Here is a 21623-nt window from a genome sequence, read left to right on the forward strand (position 1 = left end):
GGATGGGTGGGCACCATACCCGGGGAAAGACTGAGGTAATTACTTTCTTCTCCTCAGTAGTCTCTGTCTGCATAAAAGGATGTTTTTAGCGTGCCATAAACCTCTCCAGACATCAAAAGGCCTCTGACATTTCTGGACACACAAATGCAGCATTTTCCACCGACCATCACCGCTCCGACTATCTGTGAGGCGCGCCTCCTTTTAAAATCATTCTGCCGAAATCTAAAACCGTCCTGATATTTCCATATACTCTGAAGACGGGCGCGTTTGATAAATGTTTCCCTTGCCTCTGGCACACTTTTATCTGCTCCGTACAGCCTCAGAAACTCACACAGAATAGAGGAGCTTGTCCACAGTTTCTCTCTGGGTTTGCTGTGCCCACCTTTGAGGCCTCTCAACCCCATAGTCTCTGATCAAGGAAGGATAAAAGTAGACATGTGGGCACACAATCAGCCAGTCTTCTTTCTCCTGCTTCAAACCCTCTCTCTTATCCCGCAGTCGACCCAGCATCCCCGAGAATAAGGACCCCCTTTCTCCCTGATCTGCGTGAACAATACAGTGCCACACACCTCAAGTATTCCTTTGAAGCTTTCAGACCAACCTGTGCTGCCGTCTCGGGGTCGTATCTCTGAGTAGATCAGAGCTCAGATAGTGAGTGATGTTTGCAAATACATATGTTCAAAACCCCCCTCTGTGTTATTGAAGCTGGTGGTGTTCAGAAACAGGAATGTGATCATGTGATAAAAGGTGACAAAAAAGCGGCAGAAGCCGTTGAAGATAATCTTTGAAATTTCTCGTTGTTTATTTCTCTACTGGGAGCCCTCATACTTTTCTGTGGAATCCCCTCCCATAGTTTTAAACTGTCGACGTTTTGTTGGAACGAACAGAAAATTGAGGTTTTTCCATTGTTTCTTCCTCAATGTAATTGTGTTTTTATTACTCCTCATTCCACATTTACAGTGTTTATAACCAACACAGGCTGTCAAAGATATGCATTTCATATACCCACGCTCTGCATAAAAATCTGTTTATATGCTCAGTAAACTACACATTTCCCGTTGCGGTTCACTGCCGGGCCTTTTCGGAGAGAGGCCGAGAGAATATATTCTCGTTTTTGGTTTTTCGTAAGCCTCCGTCTCTTTCACACACATGTTGCCCTGACAGGATTACAACAATGCCCAACCTGGAGTGCCTTCCAGAAGTCTCCTTTTGATCCGGAGCGGAAATCACATTCCAGTGTCGTGTCTAAAAGCTGTGTTTATCCTCTTCGATCATTACAGATGTTTGGCCCAACACATGTGGTCTTTAACATGTGGAGGGCAGCCCCACCATGTATGAATGGAGACATCATATTAAAGCGTAGTGGGGGAACTCGCATTACTCCCGGATGAAAGAAGCTTTCTCTATTTCTGTTTTACAGTCACGCATCCAGGAGCTTCATTCCCCCCCACAAAGTGATCACAGCTCCTGTAGTGTGTGTGTGTGTGTGTGTGTGTGTGAAGCGGAGCCACCGGATGACAGATGTTTTTAGGGTAATACTACCTTGATGAAACTGGATATAATGTCATAGCGTGTGGACGCAGAATGAGACACTTTTTCTCCGTGGCTCAAAAAACAGAAGCAGGTGCAGCGCCCGTAAACATCCACATCCAGACAACAGGCCTCATATACGTTACAATTAAAACAAGATGTGCCTGCGAATGAGTCAGTACGTGGCACACACACACACACACACACACACACATGTTTAAGTTGTACCCCGAGGCTCGGCCTTTTGGGACTGCGTGGCTTTTGGAGTAGTAGCGGTTTAATGTAATTAAGGATTACGAGCAGGATGAGCCCTTGAGGTCAGTGGAAGGGAAAAGTGCGGTTACGATTCTCGTGATTCTATCAGAGGATTACCACTTCCTCCTTCCTGTTTGCTTCCTCTTGGCCATACAGCTGTGCACAGATGCCAGCCAGAAAGAGCGTTCTCGCAGATAGCGAGTTTTAATTACAGTCCCCGTGTTTTGGGCAATTTCCTTTTCCTCTTCATCTCTCATTCTCACATCTGGTTTATCTTTGTGTTTTTTTTGGTCTATGTCTGTTGTTGAGTTTGTCGTTCTCCCCCCTCTCTCTAACTCTCCCCTCCCTTCTTCCAGGCGTCACCCCCGAGGAGGACAGTTCAGTCTGTGAGCCAGCTGTGTGTGGCGTTTGAGAATCCACGACAAAAGACATCTAATCAGAAGGAAGGTATTACTTCATCATCACTTTAGGCAAAATACTTGAGATTTAAAACAGTACTTTTGCAGCAGCTGCTCCGTCTGAAGTGAATTTCTTTTGGTCTCACAGACAAAATCACCCATCACATCAAATGTAGTCTTTGCTTTAAATACCACACTACTACACATCATTACAATCGACGAATGTTTGCACTTCCTGTCTTAATCCACGGCCTGACACTGCAGCTTTCATCTCCCCCCTCTGATCTTCCAGCCTTTGAAACGAGCAGCTCCACACCTGCTCTGTCCCACAGACATTTTTAAACAGCCCGAGAGCTGCTGAACGCACCCCCGCATCCTCACTTTGTTTATAATTCCACCACTCCACCAGGCAAGAAGCAGGTTTGCAGAGTTATCTGGAAAAAAACTTTGCTGAGTAGAAAAAACACAGAACCCTCTGGAACGATGTCTGAGTTTTACTCAACAAAGTTATCCAGATAAATCCAGGATCTACTTCCTAAAACAGGCCCCTGCCATGACGGGGAAGATGGCAAGTCGGCACAACATCACTATGCAGTGGAGACAAGCTACTGTACCCTTAGAAGTGATGAGTTTGGGTGTTTTGAAGTGGGGTTGTATGATGTACTTCTCCATAATCAGTGTATTAGCTACAGTAGATGACGGTCGGCACGCCACCAGTTTGGAGAATCAGACAGGAGTACAGACAAGGGAGCAAAGCGATGCACTGCTGTGGACGGGGCCGGCAGCAAAACCTATTTTCGGGCCCACTTTAAAAAAAAAATCGTTATCCGTTTGCATGTACGCTATATTTAAAATATTTTCACCACTTTACCTCGCCGTCAGATGGCTCTTTCCAACGGGGAACTGAAGCCGTTGTATCCATCTACGTTCTCGCCTAAGCCACCAGACTCCATTGAAAAAAAACTGTAATTTTACCTCGCAGAACACGGGGTCTGCTGGTCTACCGTCGCCTCGATCGGTTAGTTTGTTTGTGCTATTGTGTGACTTTGGTGAATCCAAACTAATCACAGAAGCGGTCGACCAGCAACTCCCCCGTGTTCTGCGATGTAAAATTACTGTTTATTTCCAATGGAGTTTGGTGGCTTTGGCGAGAGTATAGATAACAGCTTCAGTTCCCCTTCGAAAACATAGACTGTATAGCTGTCTGACAGCAAGGTAAAGCGGTGAAAATATTCTAAATATAGCGTACACTTAAACGGATATTGATTTTTTTTTAGGTGGGCCTTTCTTTTAAGTGTTAAAATCTGTTGGCTTTGATTCTGTGTCGTTACATCTGTCTGTTTCTCCAAACTGGGAGCGTGCCGACCGTCATCTACTGTAGGTAATACACCGACTATGAATAGGTACCTCATAAAACCCCACCTCAAAACACCAGAACTATCCCTTTAATCTGGGGGATTTTAGCAAGAATTGCATTGACAAAAAAAATGTTTTTTGTGATGCAGTAAAAGCATTTTTACTTGTGAAACATTGGTTGTTTTTTTGCAGGCAGCATTTAGGAATCCTTTACAATTACTGGAGTACATTTAATTGAAATTATTGCAAGTGAATCGAGAGTATCAGTAAAAAAGGCACTAAGAAGTACTGTAGTTATTGGTTTGTTGTTGCCATAGGGAACGGGCATTTGTTTGCTCTGAATACATGGAGCTCTCATAGTGGGATATTCTTCTCTATTAACTCTAGAGAGAACAAAATGTGTCCACAGTAGGTGAGTTATAAATGCAGTTCATTTAAGTTTTGTTTTTAGGGCACATAGCACCATCAACTGACTGGAGCATGCAATTACACTTTTGAAGAACAATATGAAGTCTGTGCAGTGTGTTCAACATATTTATAGATCCAGAGTGGTGCAATGAGGCGTGCAAACAAAGTGACTTACTATCCCAGTGAGACTTTAACTCATTTCTATATTTGTACAGCACGCATGTAAAGGTTCATAGTTGAGTTTGGATCCTGGTTGATGATTTAGTGAATGTCTGTGCTCCTGGTTTACTCGTGTACTTGCTGCCCAGTGAGGCCACAGTCCATCAGAGTCCCGGAGCTCCATTATAGGCTTTTCTTCCGGGGCACTTCATCCACTGTCCGCACCTTCTGCAGCAGAAAACGTTCCTCTTTTTCACAGCTCACCTTTCTGTCCATCAACCTTTTCTGTGGAGAGAGAGAAGAGGCCAAAAGTGGGTTAAAGGAGCATGATATGGGTGCAATGTAGGGCTACTGTATGTGGGCAAAGATATAGACTCACCTTTAGGGATGAACGTGAGTGAGCTGCTGAATATTCAGAAGCGTGATAGCCCTTCTCTTGGTCCGTCGTACAAGAACTCATGGCCCAATCCATTGCCACACTTCCCACAACAAACCTGGAATATCACACAAAACTCTATTACCACATGATTGATAACAGGTGCAGTAATCTAGAGGTAATCTACCTTTAGGGGTCCCCATGCTTCAGGGTGTTTGGAGACGCTGTCCTCGTGGATCGTCTCTGAGAAGGCAGGCCAAGGAGTAGAGTGCTCAAACTTTGACATACTGGAAAATAACTGGTGCCCACATTCAGAGCACACATAGATACCTGAGAGGAATAAAAAGATATCAATGAGTGCTTTTTATTATTTTCACTACAGCGGGGACTTCATGCTTCTTCGCTATACTCACCAGGTTGGAAGTGATTTTTGTATTCTTCTCCACCAGAGAAAGAGCAATATGACATTTCATCCATTTCATCCATTTCATCCATTTCAAACGTCTCTTGTGTCTTCAAACCAAAAGGTGATTTCTCTGCAGTTTGAAACGTGTGTTTACAAAGAGTCACCCGGCTCGAGCTGGAACAAACCTGCACGTCCAGATCAAGTGTCAGCAGCTCTGGCCTCCTTGTGTAAGGTCTGAGCTCGTTCTCTTTACTTCCACTTGATGGCAGTATTTACATCACTTTTTTATAAATTTTATTGTTTTTAAAGATATGCATTGGAAATGAACAAAATAAATGACCATTAAATTAACTAAATAAAATAACAAACATCGCCCGACCCCATCGCCTACTATTGTCTATATTTTAAGGACCATCTCTCCTGCCTTCCTGCTTTATGGTGCATGCTGCCCAAGCCTGCCTTTTCACAACTACTTGCTGAAGTTTCTCGCATTAAATACCAAAAAAAAATGAAATCGCTAACTTACTGTATTCCGTTTGGTGGTTTATGATGCTTTTCAATCATTTCTAGGCTATTTGGTAATATATGTAATTTAGGTAATTTGTTCGACATCATGATAATGCTGATTTTTCCACCACTGATTATGACATTGATGTCAGCTTGACATAATAAAGCTCTGTCTGTCATGACAATAGTACTGTACTGAAGGCCTTTCCTTTACTCTGGTGACTCTCTTTACAGCCAATTGAAGACAGCAGGTATCTGTTAAATCTACAGTATCTGGAGCGATGATGTCATTGCTAAGCTGCAATTACATTTTGTTCAACCAGCATCAGACTAGTTATTCTACACAGTTTGTTCTGCACATCAACAGGCGTGTTGGAGACAGACGTAGTATGTATATAACAAAAATCTGGACGTTTCAGGAAAGATAGTGATGACTTCTGTATCACTTAATACGTCTGATGTGACTTTATTTCAAAATGACCGTATTATCCTACCAACACACAGGCAAACTACATTGTGCTTTTATCCTTTTGGGGTACTTAAAACACCTGTGGAGTCCAGGGGACAACGGCTGTCTGTCGTTCACCTCACCAGCAAACTTCATCGGCCTGCCGGATGCTCGTTTATACCCTTCTCCTCATTCTTCCATAGATGTCACTCACTTGTGTTTCGGTGTGACCACATGTTGACAATTTTGAAGTCATTAAAATGCTTAAAGTCTTCTCCCTGGCACTTGTGTTCGACCAGCATCACAGCTCCTCAAGGTGCAAGCTTACCATTTATCAGCTCTGTTCATGGCCTCCTTTCATCCATCCATGCATATATCTAAAGGAACAGTACTTTCTCTAAAATCTAACATAGTTTTTTACAACCACGTGACTAAAGCTGAGATCCAGATCAGTCCACAACAAGTGACTCCGCCTCTCCTCCTCATTACTGACTCTGTAGTATCACATGTGTTCATAAAAGGAGTGAAACTATTCAATCAGTTTAAAAAACATACTTTAATATTTGAAAAATAGGAACAGGCTACAGACATCAGTTCATATTCAGAGCACTGTTATCTTAATCTAAAATAGATTTATTTCAGTTTGCATATCAGTCATTGTGATTAATTTGCATAAAGCTTCTCAAGAATAGATAGAGGCCATTGTTGATGAATAAATATATCATCTTCTAGTCTTAGATTCACAGCTTTGTAAGCTATTTCTTTCTGACAGACTGCTACGCTTGTTTCTTTACTTTGACAGTTTGGGGAAAGCAGATGAACTACAGGCAAAACTGTGAAGGTAAATAAATAGCTTATAGAATCATTTATTCTTCCTGTGAGGCAATCTCATTCGTTATGAATAATTGGTGGGACGGTGTAATCATTGAGTCTATCCTGAGATGGTGATGATTGCATAATAAAAAGGAGTTGAAAGAAGTGCTCTGCACTCGCTGTCCAGTGTGGTTCATCATTCATCAGAGCCCTGGCGCTCCCAGATCGGGCTTTATCCCAGAACTCTTCATCCGCTGTCCTCACCTTCAGCAGCACAGAGACACTTCTACAAGTCCAGCAGCACTTCCCTCTAAAAGCTCACCTTACTGTCCATCGACCTTATCTGTGGAGGGACGAGAAAACAGAACCATTTCATTACATTACAGCCAACCCTTTCTTGATTAGGACGACACTAAATAATTAAATATGATGAGAGTTTTCATCGTCTGTGATCATATGTCCCTTACAATGGAGAAATTAGAGGGGATGGTTCAAAAGTCAATGTCCTGATTTGTAACTGTTCTGTCCATGAGGACTGTGGGGGACATTTTAAAGGGATAGTTCGGGTGTTTTGAAGTGGGGTTGTATGAGGTACTTATCCATAGTCAGTGTATTACCTACAGTAGATGATGAGTTTAGAGAAACAGACCGGAGTAACGACACCGGAGCAAAGCGATGTATTGTTGTGGCAACAAAAAAAATCAATATCAGTTTAAGTGTACGCTATATTTAGAATATTTTCACGGCTTTACCTTGCCGTCAGACAGCCCTTTCCAGCGAAGAACTGAAGCTGTTGTATACATCTATGCTCTCGCCAAAGCCACCAGACTCCATTGAAAAAACTAGGAATTTTACTAGCTGCCTCGATCGGTTAGTTTGGAGTCTAACTGAGAGTCTGGTTGCTCTGGTGAGAGCATAGATGACGGCTTCAGTTCCCCATCAGAAACACAGACTGTATAACTGTCTCACAGCAAGGTAAACTGGCAAAACATATTCTAAATATAGCGTACACTACAACTGCTATCATTTTTATAGGTGGGCCTTTCTTTTGTAATACGTTTTGTTGCCGGCCCCGTCCACAGCAGTACGTTGCTTTGCTTCCGTGTGGTAACTCCTGTCTGATTCTCCAAACTGGGGGCGTGTCGCCTGTCATCTACTGTAGCTAATACACTGACTATGGAGAAGTACATCATATAACCCCACTTCAAAACACCCGGATTATCCCTTTAAGTCCACCGCCTAAAAAAGAAATACATTGGACCCATATATATTATTATTATAAATCTTATTGGTGTATTGGTTTTGGATTTGTATTGTTAGGGGCACATAAAATGGAAGAGGTTAGAGTGGTTCTTATTCTTCAAATTATTTTTTAATAATTCAACAAATTTGTTAAACAATTAGTGCACTAACAATATGTTTGCTCAATGGAAATAAAAACGAAACACTAACTGATTATGGATTTTGTAAATCAATACCAACATAAATATTTGAAAGTTTAAAAAAAAAATATGCTGCATATTATGTGGGCCAATTCGCTTTTAAATAAACATTTTTATTAAGCATCACTTAAATTAGTTTTTTGTAAAGAACTGTGACCAAGATCTGTACTGAGCGTGACATTTTACTGATAGAAATAAGCTTGTCTGTGCTCGCTGGTGGATAATAATAATATGTAATGAAGACTATTTTTCAGATTATTTTTTGGGGCTTTTTGCCTTTATTTGATAGTGACAATGATAGCTATGAAAGAGGGAGAGAGAGAAAGGGGATGACATGCAGTAAAGGGCCATGGGTCAGATTCAAACCCCGATCTGTACTAAGGACTCAGCTTTGGTACATGACTTGACATATTTTTGATTTGCCAGCAGACAAACATGCCGACACTGCCACGTATATTTGCAATAAGGGAGTGTCGGATGACATCAGTCCAGCTCTTCATGGTATCTGCTGTGAAACTGGTATTTTTGCATTCCTTGGGCCAACAGAACACAAACACAACGCAACAGGGCCGAAACTGTAGTTGCATCCTGGTGTTGTGACACAATGTGACTATCTTACCTTTAGGGACGAACTTCAGTGAGTTGCTGAATATTCAGAAACGGGACATGCCTTTGGCTGGCCCGTCATTCATGAACTCGTGGCCTAGTCCATTTCCACATTTCCCACATCGCACCTGGAACAACACGTCAGAAACATCTACATCAGGATTTTGTACATTTCGATAACAGTCAGCAGTTGAAGCATTAAACAATCACGAGTCTTTCAAGGGTTATACCGGTATGAAAATGTGTGTTGACTGGTCTAGAAATGAATATTATACCCTGATATACCTCTGACGGGTTAAATAAACAAAGTGAAACCTGTTATCTATTGACTGTACCTTGAATGTCCCAGGTCTCTCCTGATCTTTAGACACACTGTCCTCATGGATGGTCTCGGTGAAGGCTGGCCAGGGAGACGAGTGTTCGTACTTGGAGCGGCTGGTGAACAGCTGGTGATCACACTTGGTGCACACATAAACCCCTGAGGAGTACAGGATGGGAGATGAGAACTGGTGTGCAACATGAGGAGAGAACTATTTTAATACAACATTATTTATTGTTTATTTGTTTTGCACAATTTAAGTCTATACAACATAACAAAAAAAAAAAGAAAGAATAATATACAGTGCAGGAAGAGGCCAAAAACCCGCTGGGCTTATCTGAAGCCTCCACCTAGAGACAAGATTAATATAAAGAAATAATATGACTACATAATAGTGATAAACAATTAGAACAAGATATATATAATAACAATAACAATACAGTAAATATATCAAAAAAGACAAATGTGTGTGTGTGTTGCGTGGAAGTGTATGGTTAGAGTTTGTGAGGAGGATATTGATTTAAATATCTATATCTTTATTTAGGATGACCATAGCTCAGACTTGACATCAAGTTAGTACCAAGTAATGGTAATTTGTTGGTATCCTTTTATCATTGATTGGTGTGGTCATGCTTTGTTCATTTTAAATTTTCAAAGGATATAATATTCATATTTAACATTATGTTAGTACTATTTATAGATAATGTTGCATTGGTATTTGTATAAGGGTGTATTGTTTTTAAGAGGAAGTCTAACTTCTCATCTGTTGTAAACAGGGTCTGAAATTAAGTCTTTTCCTCACCTGCAACTGGGCAGGTCATTGAACATTTCTACTAGCCACACAATTTTTTTGTCTGCCACTTCTGAAATCTATGTAGAACGCTTTATAATAGTAAACACTAGGGCTGTCTGGTGATACGATACCCATCATGATACAGAGGTTACGATTCAATATATTGCGGTATATATTGTGGTACTGTAAGCAAGGCAATATATGTGATTTTTTTTTTTAAATCTAATTTTATGAAAACTGTCATAGTATAAAGAACACACCACCATATGCATAACATCTGAGTTAAAAAAAAAGTTTACTTATTTATGCAATCAGATTTGCATTTATCAGTCTCATCCAACATCATAGCACTACTTTAAGAGGACACATACGCTGAAAGGGTCATATGCATAACATTTGAGTAAGCTTTGAGTAGGATTTGCATTTCTCTTTGCAAATAAAATAAAGTATTGACTGAGATAATCTTTGCTTGTAAACTATTAATTAGAAATCAATACAGGGGTTTTGAGAATCTAACAGTATCACTAAACATAATATTGCAATACTCCATATTTTCATTATTTTCTTCCACCCCTGGTAAACATTGAGTGAGTGGTAACAGACAGTAGAAATATGGATCATGTAACATTAATCACTGACTATTTTTAATTTAGGAATTGCTTTTTAAAACTAATATTTCTTAATATCATAATATAATATATTATATAATAATCTGCCATGGTGGCAGGTGACCTGAAAGCCAACATTTACCTTGTATTTCCTCATTTCATTCCCTGGTTGTAAACAACAGCCAGTTTTGTAACAGAGTTGTTATGCAACCTGAACCTGGCTTACACGAGGTAACAAGGTTTATTCATTATTTAAGTTATTTCCATGCTCATCAGCTCAGTTCTGTGTGATCATGTGAACTGTGTCATCTCCTCCTTAAAGTTTATATTGTTGGCTACAACAAGATGTTGAAGTTATTTAGCATAACAAGGAACTAGTTACCTAACAGTTAGTCAGCTAGTTCTCCTTATCTCTCCACTTTTGCTCCAACAGACTCAAAACAAGCACAAGTTAAAGCAGACATGTTGAATAAAGTTAAAGTGATGAAGGTTTACCTGGTTTAAAGTGGTCTTTATAGACCTCTCCACCGAAGAAGCTGCAGAACGACATCTCTCTGCTGTAGAGGAGGAACAATGTGAGTTAAAGTTAACACGTTATCTATCTGACCAGCTGACACCTGACAACATCAGGACATCCGGGTTGAGAGTCCGGCCTTCAAAATAAAACCAGAGAATTAACTGAACTGTGCTCCATGGATGCGTTTCCTCATAATTAATTGATAAATGTATATACAGTATTATGCAATTCTGTTATGGACTAAATCTGTCCTTTAAATTATTAATTAATTAACTTAAATATAATAGTTAAATTAGTTATTTAGTTAAAGCTGCAGTAGGCAGAATATATCATCATCATACTATATCATCATTAACTTTATTTCAGACCCATAGGTCCATATCAGTATAAATAAAATTAAATACAATACAATACAATACAAGGACAACAACTCAGAGATATAATCATTGCAGTTCACAGCGACTAAAACATATATAGGCATTTGTTCCAATGTTTCCAAAAACAAGAGGAGTACCTTGTGTCACTTTGTGTGGGCTCAGTTAAGGCCATTATGATTAAATTTTTTAATCAATTAATCGACACATAAATTCGTACATAAAATTCCTCAACACAGCATGGAAGGTGGGAACAATATATGTCGCAAATATATGACTTGCACTTAATTTATATATATATATATATATATAAAATAAATTACGAAAAATTACAATATACGACTAAAATTACAATATATTAACTGATTATGTGCCCAAAAATGAGCCTCCATGGCCTCCGCCATTTCTGACAATGTCAACAAACACAACTCGTGAGCTTTTAGAAACTTTCCCCTCACAAGGTCGTGAATACCACATGAGGCTTTCATATGGACTCTCCTCGTGAACACAAAATACAAGTATGAACCTGAAAATGAGCACGATATGGGACCTTTAAGTATCATTATATTGTTGTGATTGATGTGGTTTTGCCTTTGGTTGCTGTGACAAGTTCAAGTACTTCTTCCATCTCTGTTTGGATGTTGACGCTTTTATTCTGAACGATTCAAACCGGAAGTCGTATTTTGGATGCTACCTAGCAACAAGCTAACGGACAACCAGCTACCGTTTGAGCCATGATGGACTCCAGCATGATCCAGCTGAGGTCGTTCGTTCATCAGCGGCTGTTCTCCGCAGCAGAGGAGATCCTCGGAGAGGTGGAGAGAACCGTCACGTTAGCTCTGTACGAAGCCGAAGTTAGTCGCTCTAAAGAGGAGGTGGAGAGTCTGCAACACCAGCTGGACCTGCTGAGACACAAACCAGGTGAGACTCAGGTTCAATGTGATGTTTAGAGACGTTTAGGTCTCTAATTACCAGACTAATCTATATTATTAACAGATAGAGGTGTAGAGGTAGAAGAGGTGATATCTAAAGGTGTTACTGTCTGCGCATGCGCACTCAATCATCCACTTGTTTACCTCTCCCTCTTTAATGAACCCATTTACACACAACAAAGCAGGTTGAACATAATATTTAAATTATGAGTAATTAAAATAAAATAACAAAAATAAAACTGTAAAAAATGGTACATAAATTGCAATAAAATAAATAAACTATATAAAATAAATAAATGCTCTAAAGATTAGTGCATTCAAGTTCTATTAATTTGTTTGTTTATTGTTTGTTTATTTATTTTGCACAATTTAAAGGGACTATTTGTAAGAATCAGAAATGCTTGTTAACAGCGACACCTGTGGCCGTTAAGTCAACGAAAGTAAGTGTCGGGCTCTACATAGACATGAACGAGCATCGCTCAAAACAGTGAAGCGACACACGTCAGCTAAAAAGAGGTATATTTGTGATAAAAAATTACAAAACAGTAGCTTGGACTGGAAATGTCGTTATTGATACAGTCATGTGATTCAGACAAGACGTATTGCTTGAGTGTAGACTTCAGTGTGAACAGTCTGCTGGTATTGGCATACTTAATCGTTAATTTAGTACGCAGTATGCAGTACGGAACAGAGCCCATGTAGTGTACGAGCTCTGCTGCAGCAGGAGTAGAATTATTTGAATACTGTACAGCTTCAGAGTAGTGTGAGGAACACTTTTGCAGAAACTGCCCATGCAAATTGGAGTTTTAAGTTTTTCATATTGTGTTTATCTTTTAGAAAATGAGTTCCTTGTAACTTTTGCTGCTGTCTCTTTTGCAGCAGCTGAGCCTTCACTGACCAGCAGCACAGTGGAACATGGAGACGGATGTGATGCCCCACTGCTGCAGGAGAACCCAGGACCCTCAACACCAGAAGAGTCTAACTTCAGTCTGAGTGCTGAGGTCCCGGGACCCTCTCAAACCAGCGCAGATCCGGACAGTAATAACTGTCGGATGTCAGAGATAAAAGAAGAGCAGGAGGAACTTGTGGATGACAGTCAAACACAGGAGATGGTTTTTCCTTCTCTTGAAATTGTGAAAATCGAGCAAGATCCGCCAGAGACACAAATATCATATGAGATGCCGCCAGTTTCCTCAGACTGCTCTGAAGCTCAGAGTGAGAACAATGACAGCGATGAGGAGTGGGTGAACAGCAAAGGAGAACAGACCAAAACAATGAAAATGAAAGGAAAGATATTGCAAAGTGGTAGCGTTGATGAGAAGGACAAAGCAGCTTTGCCATATGACAAAAGTTCTGCTAAAGGTGGAAAGGATCGCAGTTTTTGCCATTTGTGTGGCAAGGGGTTCCAGTACGTCGGCTCTTTGATGAATCACATAAAAGCACACGAGAAGAAAATTGATTGCAGTGTTTGTGGGAAAACATACAAGTTTACAAAAGAGCTGATAGCTCATTTGAAAAGTTGTCACAACAAAACATATTTTTGTGCCGTTTGTGGCGAGACTTTTGCCAATATCCGTTGTCTCCAGCTGCATGAAGTAAGACACAGCACAGGCATGAAAGAGTTTGTGTGTCAAGAATGTGGCAAGACATTTTCCCTAAAAGGGCATCTGGTTGTTCATGTGAGGACGCATTCTGGGGAGAAACCGTATGTCTGTGATGTTTGTGGCAAAGGATTCAGTCAGAGCCAGAGCCTTACAATTCATAAAAGAAGTCACTCAGGGGAGAAACCGTATCAATGTGACCTTTGTGGCAAACGTTTTAATACTCTCTGTAATCTCAAAGTGCACATAAAACGCCATACCGGAGAAAAAAAGTATGCATGTAATATTTGCGGTAAAAGTTTTAGCCAAAGGGCAAATATGATTTCACATATGACCACACATTCAGGAGAGAGGCCATATGGCTGCCATACTTGTGGTATGAGATACAGGTTTCCACATAGTCTGAAGGCTCACCTGAAAACTCATGAAAAGGCAGCCGCTGATTCAAATCAGTTACCTTAACCAGGCAGGTAGACCATCTCAGAGCTCAATTACAAATGTGCAGATCAATTCCGTTTATGTTAAGTCAGCATAGCCTGGGTTGAGTTCTGTTCAGTTGACCTCTTTAATGGGACCAGTTGTTGCCAATTTTGTAAATTGCATTAAATTTTGTGTTATATAAACCCTATTTTTTGAAAACCCACCTGTGACTCCTCATGTCTGCAGCCCGACCCGTCACATAGAGCTATCCACTACTGCCTCCTGCTGGCCTGGACAGGATCCAACACTGATCCACAGTGGACAAACGGAAGAGGAATCCCCACACTTCATTTTACGTCAAAATAAAATAAATGCATAGACAACAATGTGACTATATACTGTGAGGGTCACAATCTTCCAAAGGCAAAAACATAAACTTCCCTAAATAACAGTATACAGCACTGCAAACATGAATAGAAAACAACCCACATTTACTATACAGCATCCCAAATACGCTTTCCAGGGAATATCTGTGTCAGGAGACAGAGAGATTCCTGTCAGTGTGTGCGTTTTGTAGTGGACAATTATGTCTGTGGGTTACAAGTTGACATATAAACATGTCTTTTTTTATTAATGATAAAGTTGTTGCATTCAGTTCGTTCACGAAACATAAGCCCTGTCCTATACCTTGTAGATTTGTATGTTGTTGGCTAGGTGGCTAGGGCTGTAAGAAAATATATGAAAAATCAAATATTATTATATTTTGTGATACTGTAACGATTCTCAAAAACACTGTATACATTTTGAATTAATAGTTTACATGCAAAAATCAACTCAATCAATACTTTATTACATTTGCAGAGATGCACCCTCTCAGCGTATGTGTCCTCTCAAAGTAGTGCTATGAAGTGACTGTGATAAATGCAAATCTGATTGCATAAAAAAGTAAAACTTTTTCTTGACTCAGATTTTATGTATGAGTATTATATGTATATGTATATATACATATAATATGTATATATATATTGGCTTTTCACTGGCAGAAAATGTATTTGGTATCCACCCTTCAGTGTTGTTGTGATTGATGTAGTTTAGTTTCTTTAAAGTACTTTTCATTTCCATTTGGAACTGACGCTTTTATTCTGAAAAGTTCGAAGCCGGAAGTCACTCAGTGGCAGTTAGCGGACCACCAAGCTATGCTAACGGTTTGAGCTAGCTGCTAGCTGTTAGCTGAGTTCGTCTCCTATCCGGATACTATCGTTGATGCTTTTTGAGACATGGACTCCAGCATGATCCAGCTGAGGTCGTTCGTTCATCAGCGGCTGTTCTCCGCAGCAGAGGAGATCCTCGGAGAGGTGGAGAGAACCGTCACGTTAGCTCTGTACGAAGCCGAAGTTAGTCGCTCTAAAGAGGAGGTGGAGAGTCTGCAACACCAGCTGGACCTGCTGAGACACAAACCAGGTGAGACTCAGGTTAAATGTGATGTTTAGAGGCGGTTTGATGTCTTATGTTAGACTATATATATAGCTTTTAGTGAAGTGGTTAGAGGAAGTAGCTACCAGCTTTCTACGCATGCGCAGAATCCACTCACCAAGTACTGCAAACTGCTGCAGAAGGAGAAAGTAGGTGTTCAAAATGTACCTTAAAGGGAGATTTGTCAAGTATTTAATACTCTTATCAACATGGGAGTGGACAAATATGCTGCTTTATGCAAATGTTTGTATATATTTATTATTTGAAATCCGTTAACAACACAAAACAATGACAGATATTATCCAGAAACCCTCACAGGTACTGCATTTAGCATAACAAAATATGCTCAAATCATAACATGGCAAACTGCAGCCCAACAGGCAACAACAGCTGTCAGTGTGTCAGTGTGCTGACTTGACTATGACTTGCCCCAAACTGCATGTGATTATCATAAAGTGGGCATGTCTGTAAAGGGGAGACTCGTGGGTACCCATAGAACACATTTACATTCACATATCTTTAGGTCAGATGTCAAGGGACCCCTTTTGAAAACAACCTTACCAGTTTTTCCACCAAATTTAGCGTAAGTTTGGAGCATTATTTAGCTAGTATGACATGGTTGGTACCAATGGATTCCTGATGATGCCAGCATTTTCTCTCTTGCTTTAAAACTGAGCCCGCGACAACCTAAAAATCGCAAGTTGCGTTAATGCGTTTTTCCAGAAAGTTTTTCATATTGTGTATCTTTTAAGAAAATTACTTCCTTTTAAATGGAAACATGACAGTTTGTTGGGTAACTTTTGCTGCTGTCTGTTTTGCAGCTGCAGAGCCTTCACTGACCAGCAGCACAGTGGAACATGGAGACGGATGTGATGCCCCACTGCTGCAGGAGAACCCAGGACCCTCAACAACAGAAGAATCTAACTTCAGTCTGAGTGCTGAGGTCCCGGGACCCTCTCAAACCAGCGCAGATCCGGACAGTAATAACTGGAACTACTGCTTGGTTCAGACAGACTTCAAGATGTCAAAGATAAAAGAAGAGCAGGAGGAACTTGTGGATGACAGTCAAACACAGGAGATGTTTTTTCCTTCTCCTGAAATTGTGAAAAGTGAGCAAGAGGAACAAGTATCATATGAGATGCAGCCCGTTTCTTCAGACTGCTCTGAAGCTCAGAGTGAGAACAATAACAGCGATGAGGAGTGGGTGAACAGCAAAGGAGAACAGACCAAAACAATGAAAAAGAAAGGAAAGATATTGCAAAGTGGTAGCGTTGATGAGAAGGACAAAGCAGCTTTGCCATATGACAAAAGTTCTGCTAAAAACGAAAAGGATCGCAGTTTTTGCCATTTTTGTGGCAAGGGGTTCCAGTACATCGGCTCTTTGATGAAGCACATAAAAACACATGAGAACAATTTTGATTGCACTGTATGTGGGATAACATGCCAGTCCACACAGGAGCTGATAACTCACGTGAAAGGTTGTCACAACAAAACGTATTTTTGTGCCGTTTGTGGCAAGACTTTCGCCAATGTCCGTTGTCTCCGGCTGCATGAAAGAATACACTCGGGCATTAAAGAGTTTGTGTGTCAAGAATGTGGCAAGACATTTTACCGAAGAGAGCATCTGGTTGTTCATGTGAGGACGCATTCTGGGGAGAAACCGTATCACTGTGATGTTTGTGGAAAAGCATTCAGTCAGAGCCAGAACCTTACAATTCATAAAAGAAGTCACTCAGGGGAGAAACCGTATCAATGCGGCCTTTGTGGTAAACTTTTTAACACAAGCAGTCACCTCAAAACACACATGAGGTACCATTCAGGAGAAAAACCGTACCCGTGTGATATTTGCGGTAAACGTTTTCGCCAAAGCGGACAGATGACTCGACATAGGACCACACATACAGGAGAGAGGCCATATGGCTGCCATATTTGTGGTATGAGATACAGGTTTGCACCTAATCTGAAGGTGCACCTGCAAACTCATGAAAAGTTAGCCGCTGAGTGAAAACCGTGACATTAACAAGGCAGGCAGACCATCTCAGAGCTCAATTACAAATCATATATATCGGTAAGTTAGATTCATTTTGAAGAGCTCCTTTCATTGTTACCAGAAAAAAAACAACACAACCTAAATATGTTCATGAATCCCTTTAGGTTTCGGTTTATATGATTTTAGACTTCTGAAATATGTTGATATCTGCTCTTTTTTCACAGCTCATGTATGTATTTTTGTATATTCTTCTGTGTAATGTCTTCTTATGGTGAAATCAAATTTCCACATGGGGGACAATAAAGCTGAATATTCTGTCATATCACATTACAGTAGTCTGTTTATCTTTTCCTGGCTGTGGCCACAAGGTAAAACATCTAATACAGCGTAAAGCTACCTACATGGTGTTAAAGTCGATGCACTTTACGTCTATTATTACAAGGCTGTAGCTAGCAAGAAGTTGTAACTTTGTGTAGATATTGTGGATGGTATATGTGGACTCAAATTATGGCCTAAAAAACTGCCCAGCATTATGGATCAACTGAGCACACCTGAGGTCCCAGTCCTCCTCTCTCAGACCAGTGCAGAGACAGGAAACAATGATGGAAACTACTGCTTGGTTGAGACACACTTAAAGATATCCGAGATAAAAGAGGAGGAGGAGGAAATTTGGGATGACGGTCAAACACAGCAGGTTATTTTTCCTTCTATTGAAGGTGTGAAGAGTGAGCGAGATCAGCCGGAGACACAAGTGTCTTATGAATTGCAGCCAGTTTCTTCAGACGGCTCTGCAGCTCAGAGCGAGAGCAACGGCAGCGATGAGGAGTGGTCGCGGAGCGAAGGAGCACGGACAAAGATGAAGAGGCGAAAAGTGAAGGTTTTACGAAGACAAAACGGCGGCGGGAAGCAGAAGGGTCCTGCGGCGTTGCCTGATGGAGATTCTTCTTCTGTTAAAAGTGAGAAGGAACGCAGTACGTGTCCGATATGTGGAAAGCATTTCAAGTGCATCCGCCCCTTCATGAATCACATTAAAAGACACAGGCAGAAAAGTGAGTCTGTAGAGGAGCTTCTGACACATCTGCAAAGTGCTCTCAACAAACGCCTTTTTTGTGAAGTCTGTGGCAAGAAGTTTACCAACACCAGGTGTCTGCAGTTACATTCAAAAATACAAACAGGGGTTAAGGACTTTAAATGTCAAGACTGTGGGAGAGCCTTTGTCCAAAAAGAGCAACTGGTTGTGCACATGAGGACCCACTCAGGGGAGAGACCGTTTCAGTGTAATGTTTGTGGGAAAGCATTCACTCAGAAGCATCACCTTATAAGTCACTGTAGGAAATAGGATACAGGAGAGAGACCGTAGGGTTGTGGATCATGTGGGAAACTTTTCCACCATCTCAAAACGCACGTGAAGCGTTTTTCAGGACGACAGCCATCCTCGTGTGACGGTTGATTCGACGCAAGAGTGCACACACAGCAGAGAGCGTGGAGTAACCTCTACATGTGTGGAAAAACACACACGGATATTTGTAAAACAGCTTAAATGCACCACTTGATTGTGCCATATTCAACAAACAGTTAAGATAATATTACTGTTGTTGCATCCTCGGGTTGAATAACTCATCAGTGAAACAGTAAAAAAGTTTGTCCTCTCCGTATTGTAATGGAGATACATGAGAAATAAATGGCTTAACAGCAGTAGTCACTTTACATATTGATTGTTGATTTCACAAGTAAGCCGGCTACTGTGATTTCAACAGCTGGTGGAAAAAAAGTGAGATGTTCACAGCCCCGAGACAAAGTCAAGAACAGATGTCCGTGCATAGAGCTCGTGTCATCAAAGTAACGACACAGTGGTTTTATCTAATAAAGTGAAGTTGTTCCTTCGAGACTAATGTTGTCGTCCATAAAACATATTCATCTGGCTGGGTTAGTGAGTTGACTTTGTGCCTTATAAAAGGGCACTACACTGAAGTTCATAAAGTTCACAAACTGGAGATGTGGGGTTTGAAAGAAGTGTGAGTTGCATTGTGGGAATTGTAGTAGCCAATGTTTTTGGGGGCTTGACCGTTACTGTCTAAAAGACAGCATATCTTGGCCTCTGCTGCTTCAAATTTAACCATTCTGTCTCACAAAAGTGACTTTTAACTGAGAGTTTTAAAGCTGTAGTCGGTAACTTTGAGCAAATTTGATACAAAATTATTATTTTTTTAATATGCACAGATCACATTCAATGACATCTATGGACAAATTGAGTTACCACAGTAATGTAACTGACAGAAATGCTGCCTGAGGGACAATCATTTTCACCGTCTTGGGAATTTCTAAAGCATAATAAAAGCTTTCCGTGCTTACAGTTGATATCTGAGATATGATAAATGTTTGCAGCATTTTCAACCTATTTGCCAAGTTCACCATAATGTATTAATAACACAGCATTTAAGGATTTACAGAGACACAGAGAGATTTTTTAAATCCATAGAAGCTTTTCCATAACACATCAAATGAAGGGCAGGAAGCTGCATCACACTGCTGTAGTTTGGCCAACAGGTGGCAGCAGACGCACCAGAGTTACTCTTTATGAGATATTATTAGTAGTATTTTGGGTTGTTGTAACCCTATATATTTTTTCTTTCATTTGCTCTAAAGAACCCATATAATTGTATTATAAAACTATGCATTTCTTTTCTTTTTATTATTATTATTATTATTATTATTATTTGAATTAATTCCAATTTATTCTCCACTCACTTAATTTATTACCATTATTATTATTGTTATTATTATTATTATTATTATTATTATTATTATTTATTTTATTTTATTTTTTTCATCTCATAAAAATATTGCTTTTGGAATTATTATGTTTTGTGGCATGCGCTTTGTCTTGGTCACTGGTACTGGAGAACAAAGCGCATGTATTGTTTAGCTGAGTCAATAAAAAAAGGGACCTATAACACAAATATTAGCAACTGTCAGTCAGCACCATCAATCTCTGTCTTTTAGCATGAACTCTTTCTTGTAGAATATAACAGCAACATGTTTTTTTTCTACTACTGGGAGTCCAAATGTATAAACGTGTCCATGAAATGATGTGCAGCCAGCTAGCAGTTAAATGTCAGTTCATACAAGGTCAGTGTGTGGGCTGCTCCCCTGCAGCTCTGCTGGTTGTACTGGAGATGAGCAATAATCCAGACACATCCTAAAAAGCCCAAAGCTTTCCCTCTATTCTCTCTCACTCTGCATGTATTCCTGTCAAGCTCATATACATGTACAAGTTTAATGTATACAACGCAAGGAAATGCATCTCTTTACAGATGGATAGAAACAACACCGCATATATGGGAGAGAAGTTAATACATGGGTATAAAACACTGTTTTATATCTATGAGTTACAGTTTGACGGCATATTTAGCTAACATTGGTAGCATAAAGGCTGTGTAACATAGAGTGCACATAGTGGTTCATACATCTTTTTATCAAAATAGTTCACAAAACTGATAAATAGGCCATTGAACTTTTCACTTAGAAAAACATGCATTACATAGAGCTGTAATGCATGTATCTTCTTATAGCTGGTTAACATAAGGAAGTCAGCATAACGTGCCAACTTCCTGTCTCTGGTTAACATAAGGAAGTTAGTTTGACATACCAACTTCCTGTGGCAGGCCACCGCAGGCCATCGTAGCTCTCCGAGACTCTTGTGAAACTGCGCTAACGTGAGCCACAGACTGTAAAAATCGTGGTACCGACAGCCGCTGTCTGACGTTTGCTGCTCCTAAGGTAGTGTTATTATGGTAAGGATGGCCTCTGAGCGAGGCAAACGGCGTTACCACGGTTTTGCACTCGGCGGCTCACGTTATGGCAGTCTTGGAAAGGCAGGAGTGAGCGGAGG

General features: G+C 40.3%; 4 protein-coding genes and 1 pseudogene across 4 annotated transcripts; 3 read left to right on the forward strand and 2 right to left on the reverse strand.

The window, feature by feature from the left end:
- Nucleotides 1-3674: 3674 nt before the first annotated feature.
- LOC141781214 (methionine-R-sulfoxide reductase B1-A-like) lies at nucleotides 3675-5129 on the reverse strand (annotated as a pseudogene).
- Nucleotides 5130-6380: 1251 nt separating this feature from the next.
- Nucleotides 6381-11076, reverse strand: LOC141781215 (methionine-R-sulfoxide reductase B1-A-like). The gene is made up of 4 exons (XM_074656799.1): nucleotides 10920-11076; nucleotides 9040-9182; nucleotides 8718-8832; nucleotides 6381-6999 (listed from the first exon to the last, which is right to left on the reverse strand). Exons 1-4 carry the CDS (start codon nucleotides 10972-10974, stop codon nucleotides 6980-6982), a joined length of 333 nt encoding a protein of 110 aa, XP_074512900.1. The 5' UTR covers nucleotides 10975-11076; the 3' UTR covers nucleotides 6381-6979.
- A 973-nt stretch (nucleotides 11077-12049) lies between these two features.
- Nucleotides 12050-14491, forward strand: LOC141781216 (uncharacterized). The gene is made up of 2 exons (XM_074656800.1): nucleotides 12050-12236; nucleotides 13127-14491. Exons 1-2 carry the CDS (start codon nucleotides 12050-12052, stop codon nucleotides 14308-14310), a joined length of 1371 nt encoding a protein of 456 aa, XP_074512901.1. The 3' UTR covers nucleotides 14311-14491.
- A 940-nt stretch (nucleotides 14492-15431) lies between these two features.
- On the forward strand, nucleotides 15432-17894 carry LOC141781218 (uncharacterized). The gene is made up of 2 exons (XM_074656802.1): nucleotides 15432-15729; nucleotides 16563-17894. Exons 1-2 carry the CDS (start codon nucleotides 15546-15548, stop codon nucleotides 17744-17746), a joined length of 1368 nt encoding a protein of 455 aa, XP_074512903.1. The 5' UTR covers nucleotides 15432-15545; the 3' UTR covers nucleotides 17747-17894.
- Nucleotides 17895-18146: 252 nt separating this feature from the next.
- On the forward strand, nucleotides 18147-19334 carry LOC141781220 (uncharacterized). The gene is given in 1 exon segment (XM_074656805.1): nucleotides 18147-19334. A coding segment is annotated over 1 exon segment (918 nt). The 5' UTR covers nucleotides 18147-18263; the 3' UTR covers nucleotides 19182-19334.
- The last annotated feature ends 2289 nt before the right edge of the window (nucleotides 19335-21623 follow it).

The sequence above is a fragment of the Sebastes fasciatus genome, chromosome 13 (assembly GCF_043250625.1).
Source record: "Sebastes fasciatus isolate fSebFas1 chromosome 13, fSebFas1.pri, whole genome shotgun sequence".
In the NCBI taxonomy this organism is placed as follows: Eukaryota; Metazoa; Chordata; class Actinopteri; order Perciformes; family Sebastidae; genus Sebastes; species Sebastes fasciatus.

What these genes read in the sequence shown, in the direction of transcription:
- LOC141781216 (XM_074656800.1), top strand. Translation starts at nt 12,050, where the DNA reads ATGATGGACTCCAGCATGATCCAGCTGAGGTCGTTCGTTCATCAGCGG. An exon ending in CCTGCTGAGACACAAACCAG is followed by an intron (nt 12,237 to 13,126) that starts GTGAGACTCAGG and finishes TCTCTTTTGCAG; the next exon opens with CAGCTGAGCCTTCACTGACC.
- LOC141781218 (XM_074656802.1), top strand. Translation starts at nt 15,546, where the DNA reads ATGGACTCCAGCATGATCCAGCTGAGGTCGTTCGTTCATCAGCGGCTG. An exon ending in CCTGCTGAGACACAAACCAG is followed by an intron (nt 15,730 to 16,562) that starts GTGAGACTCAGG and finishes TCTGTTTTGCAG; the next exon opens with CTGCAGAGCCTTCACTGACC.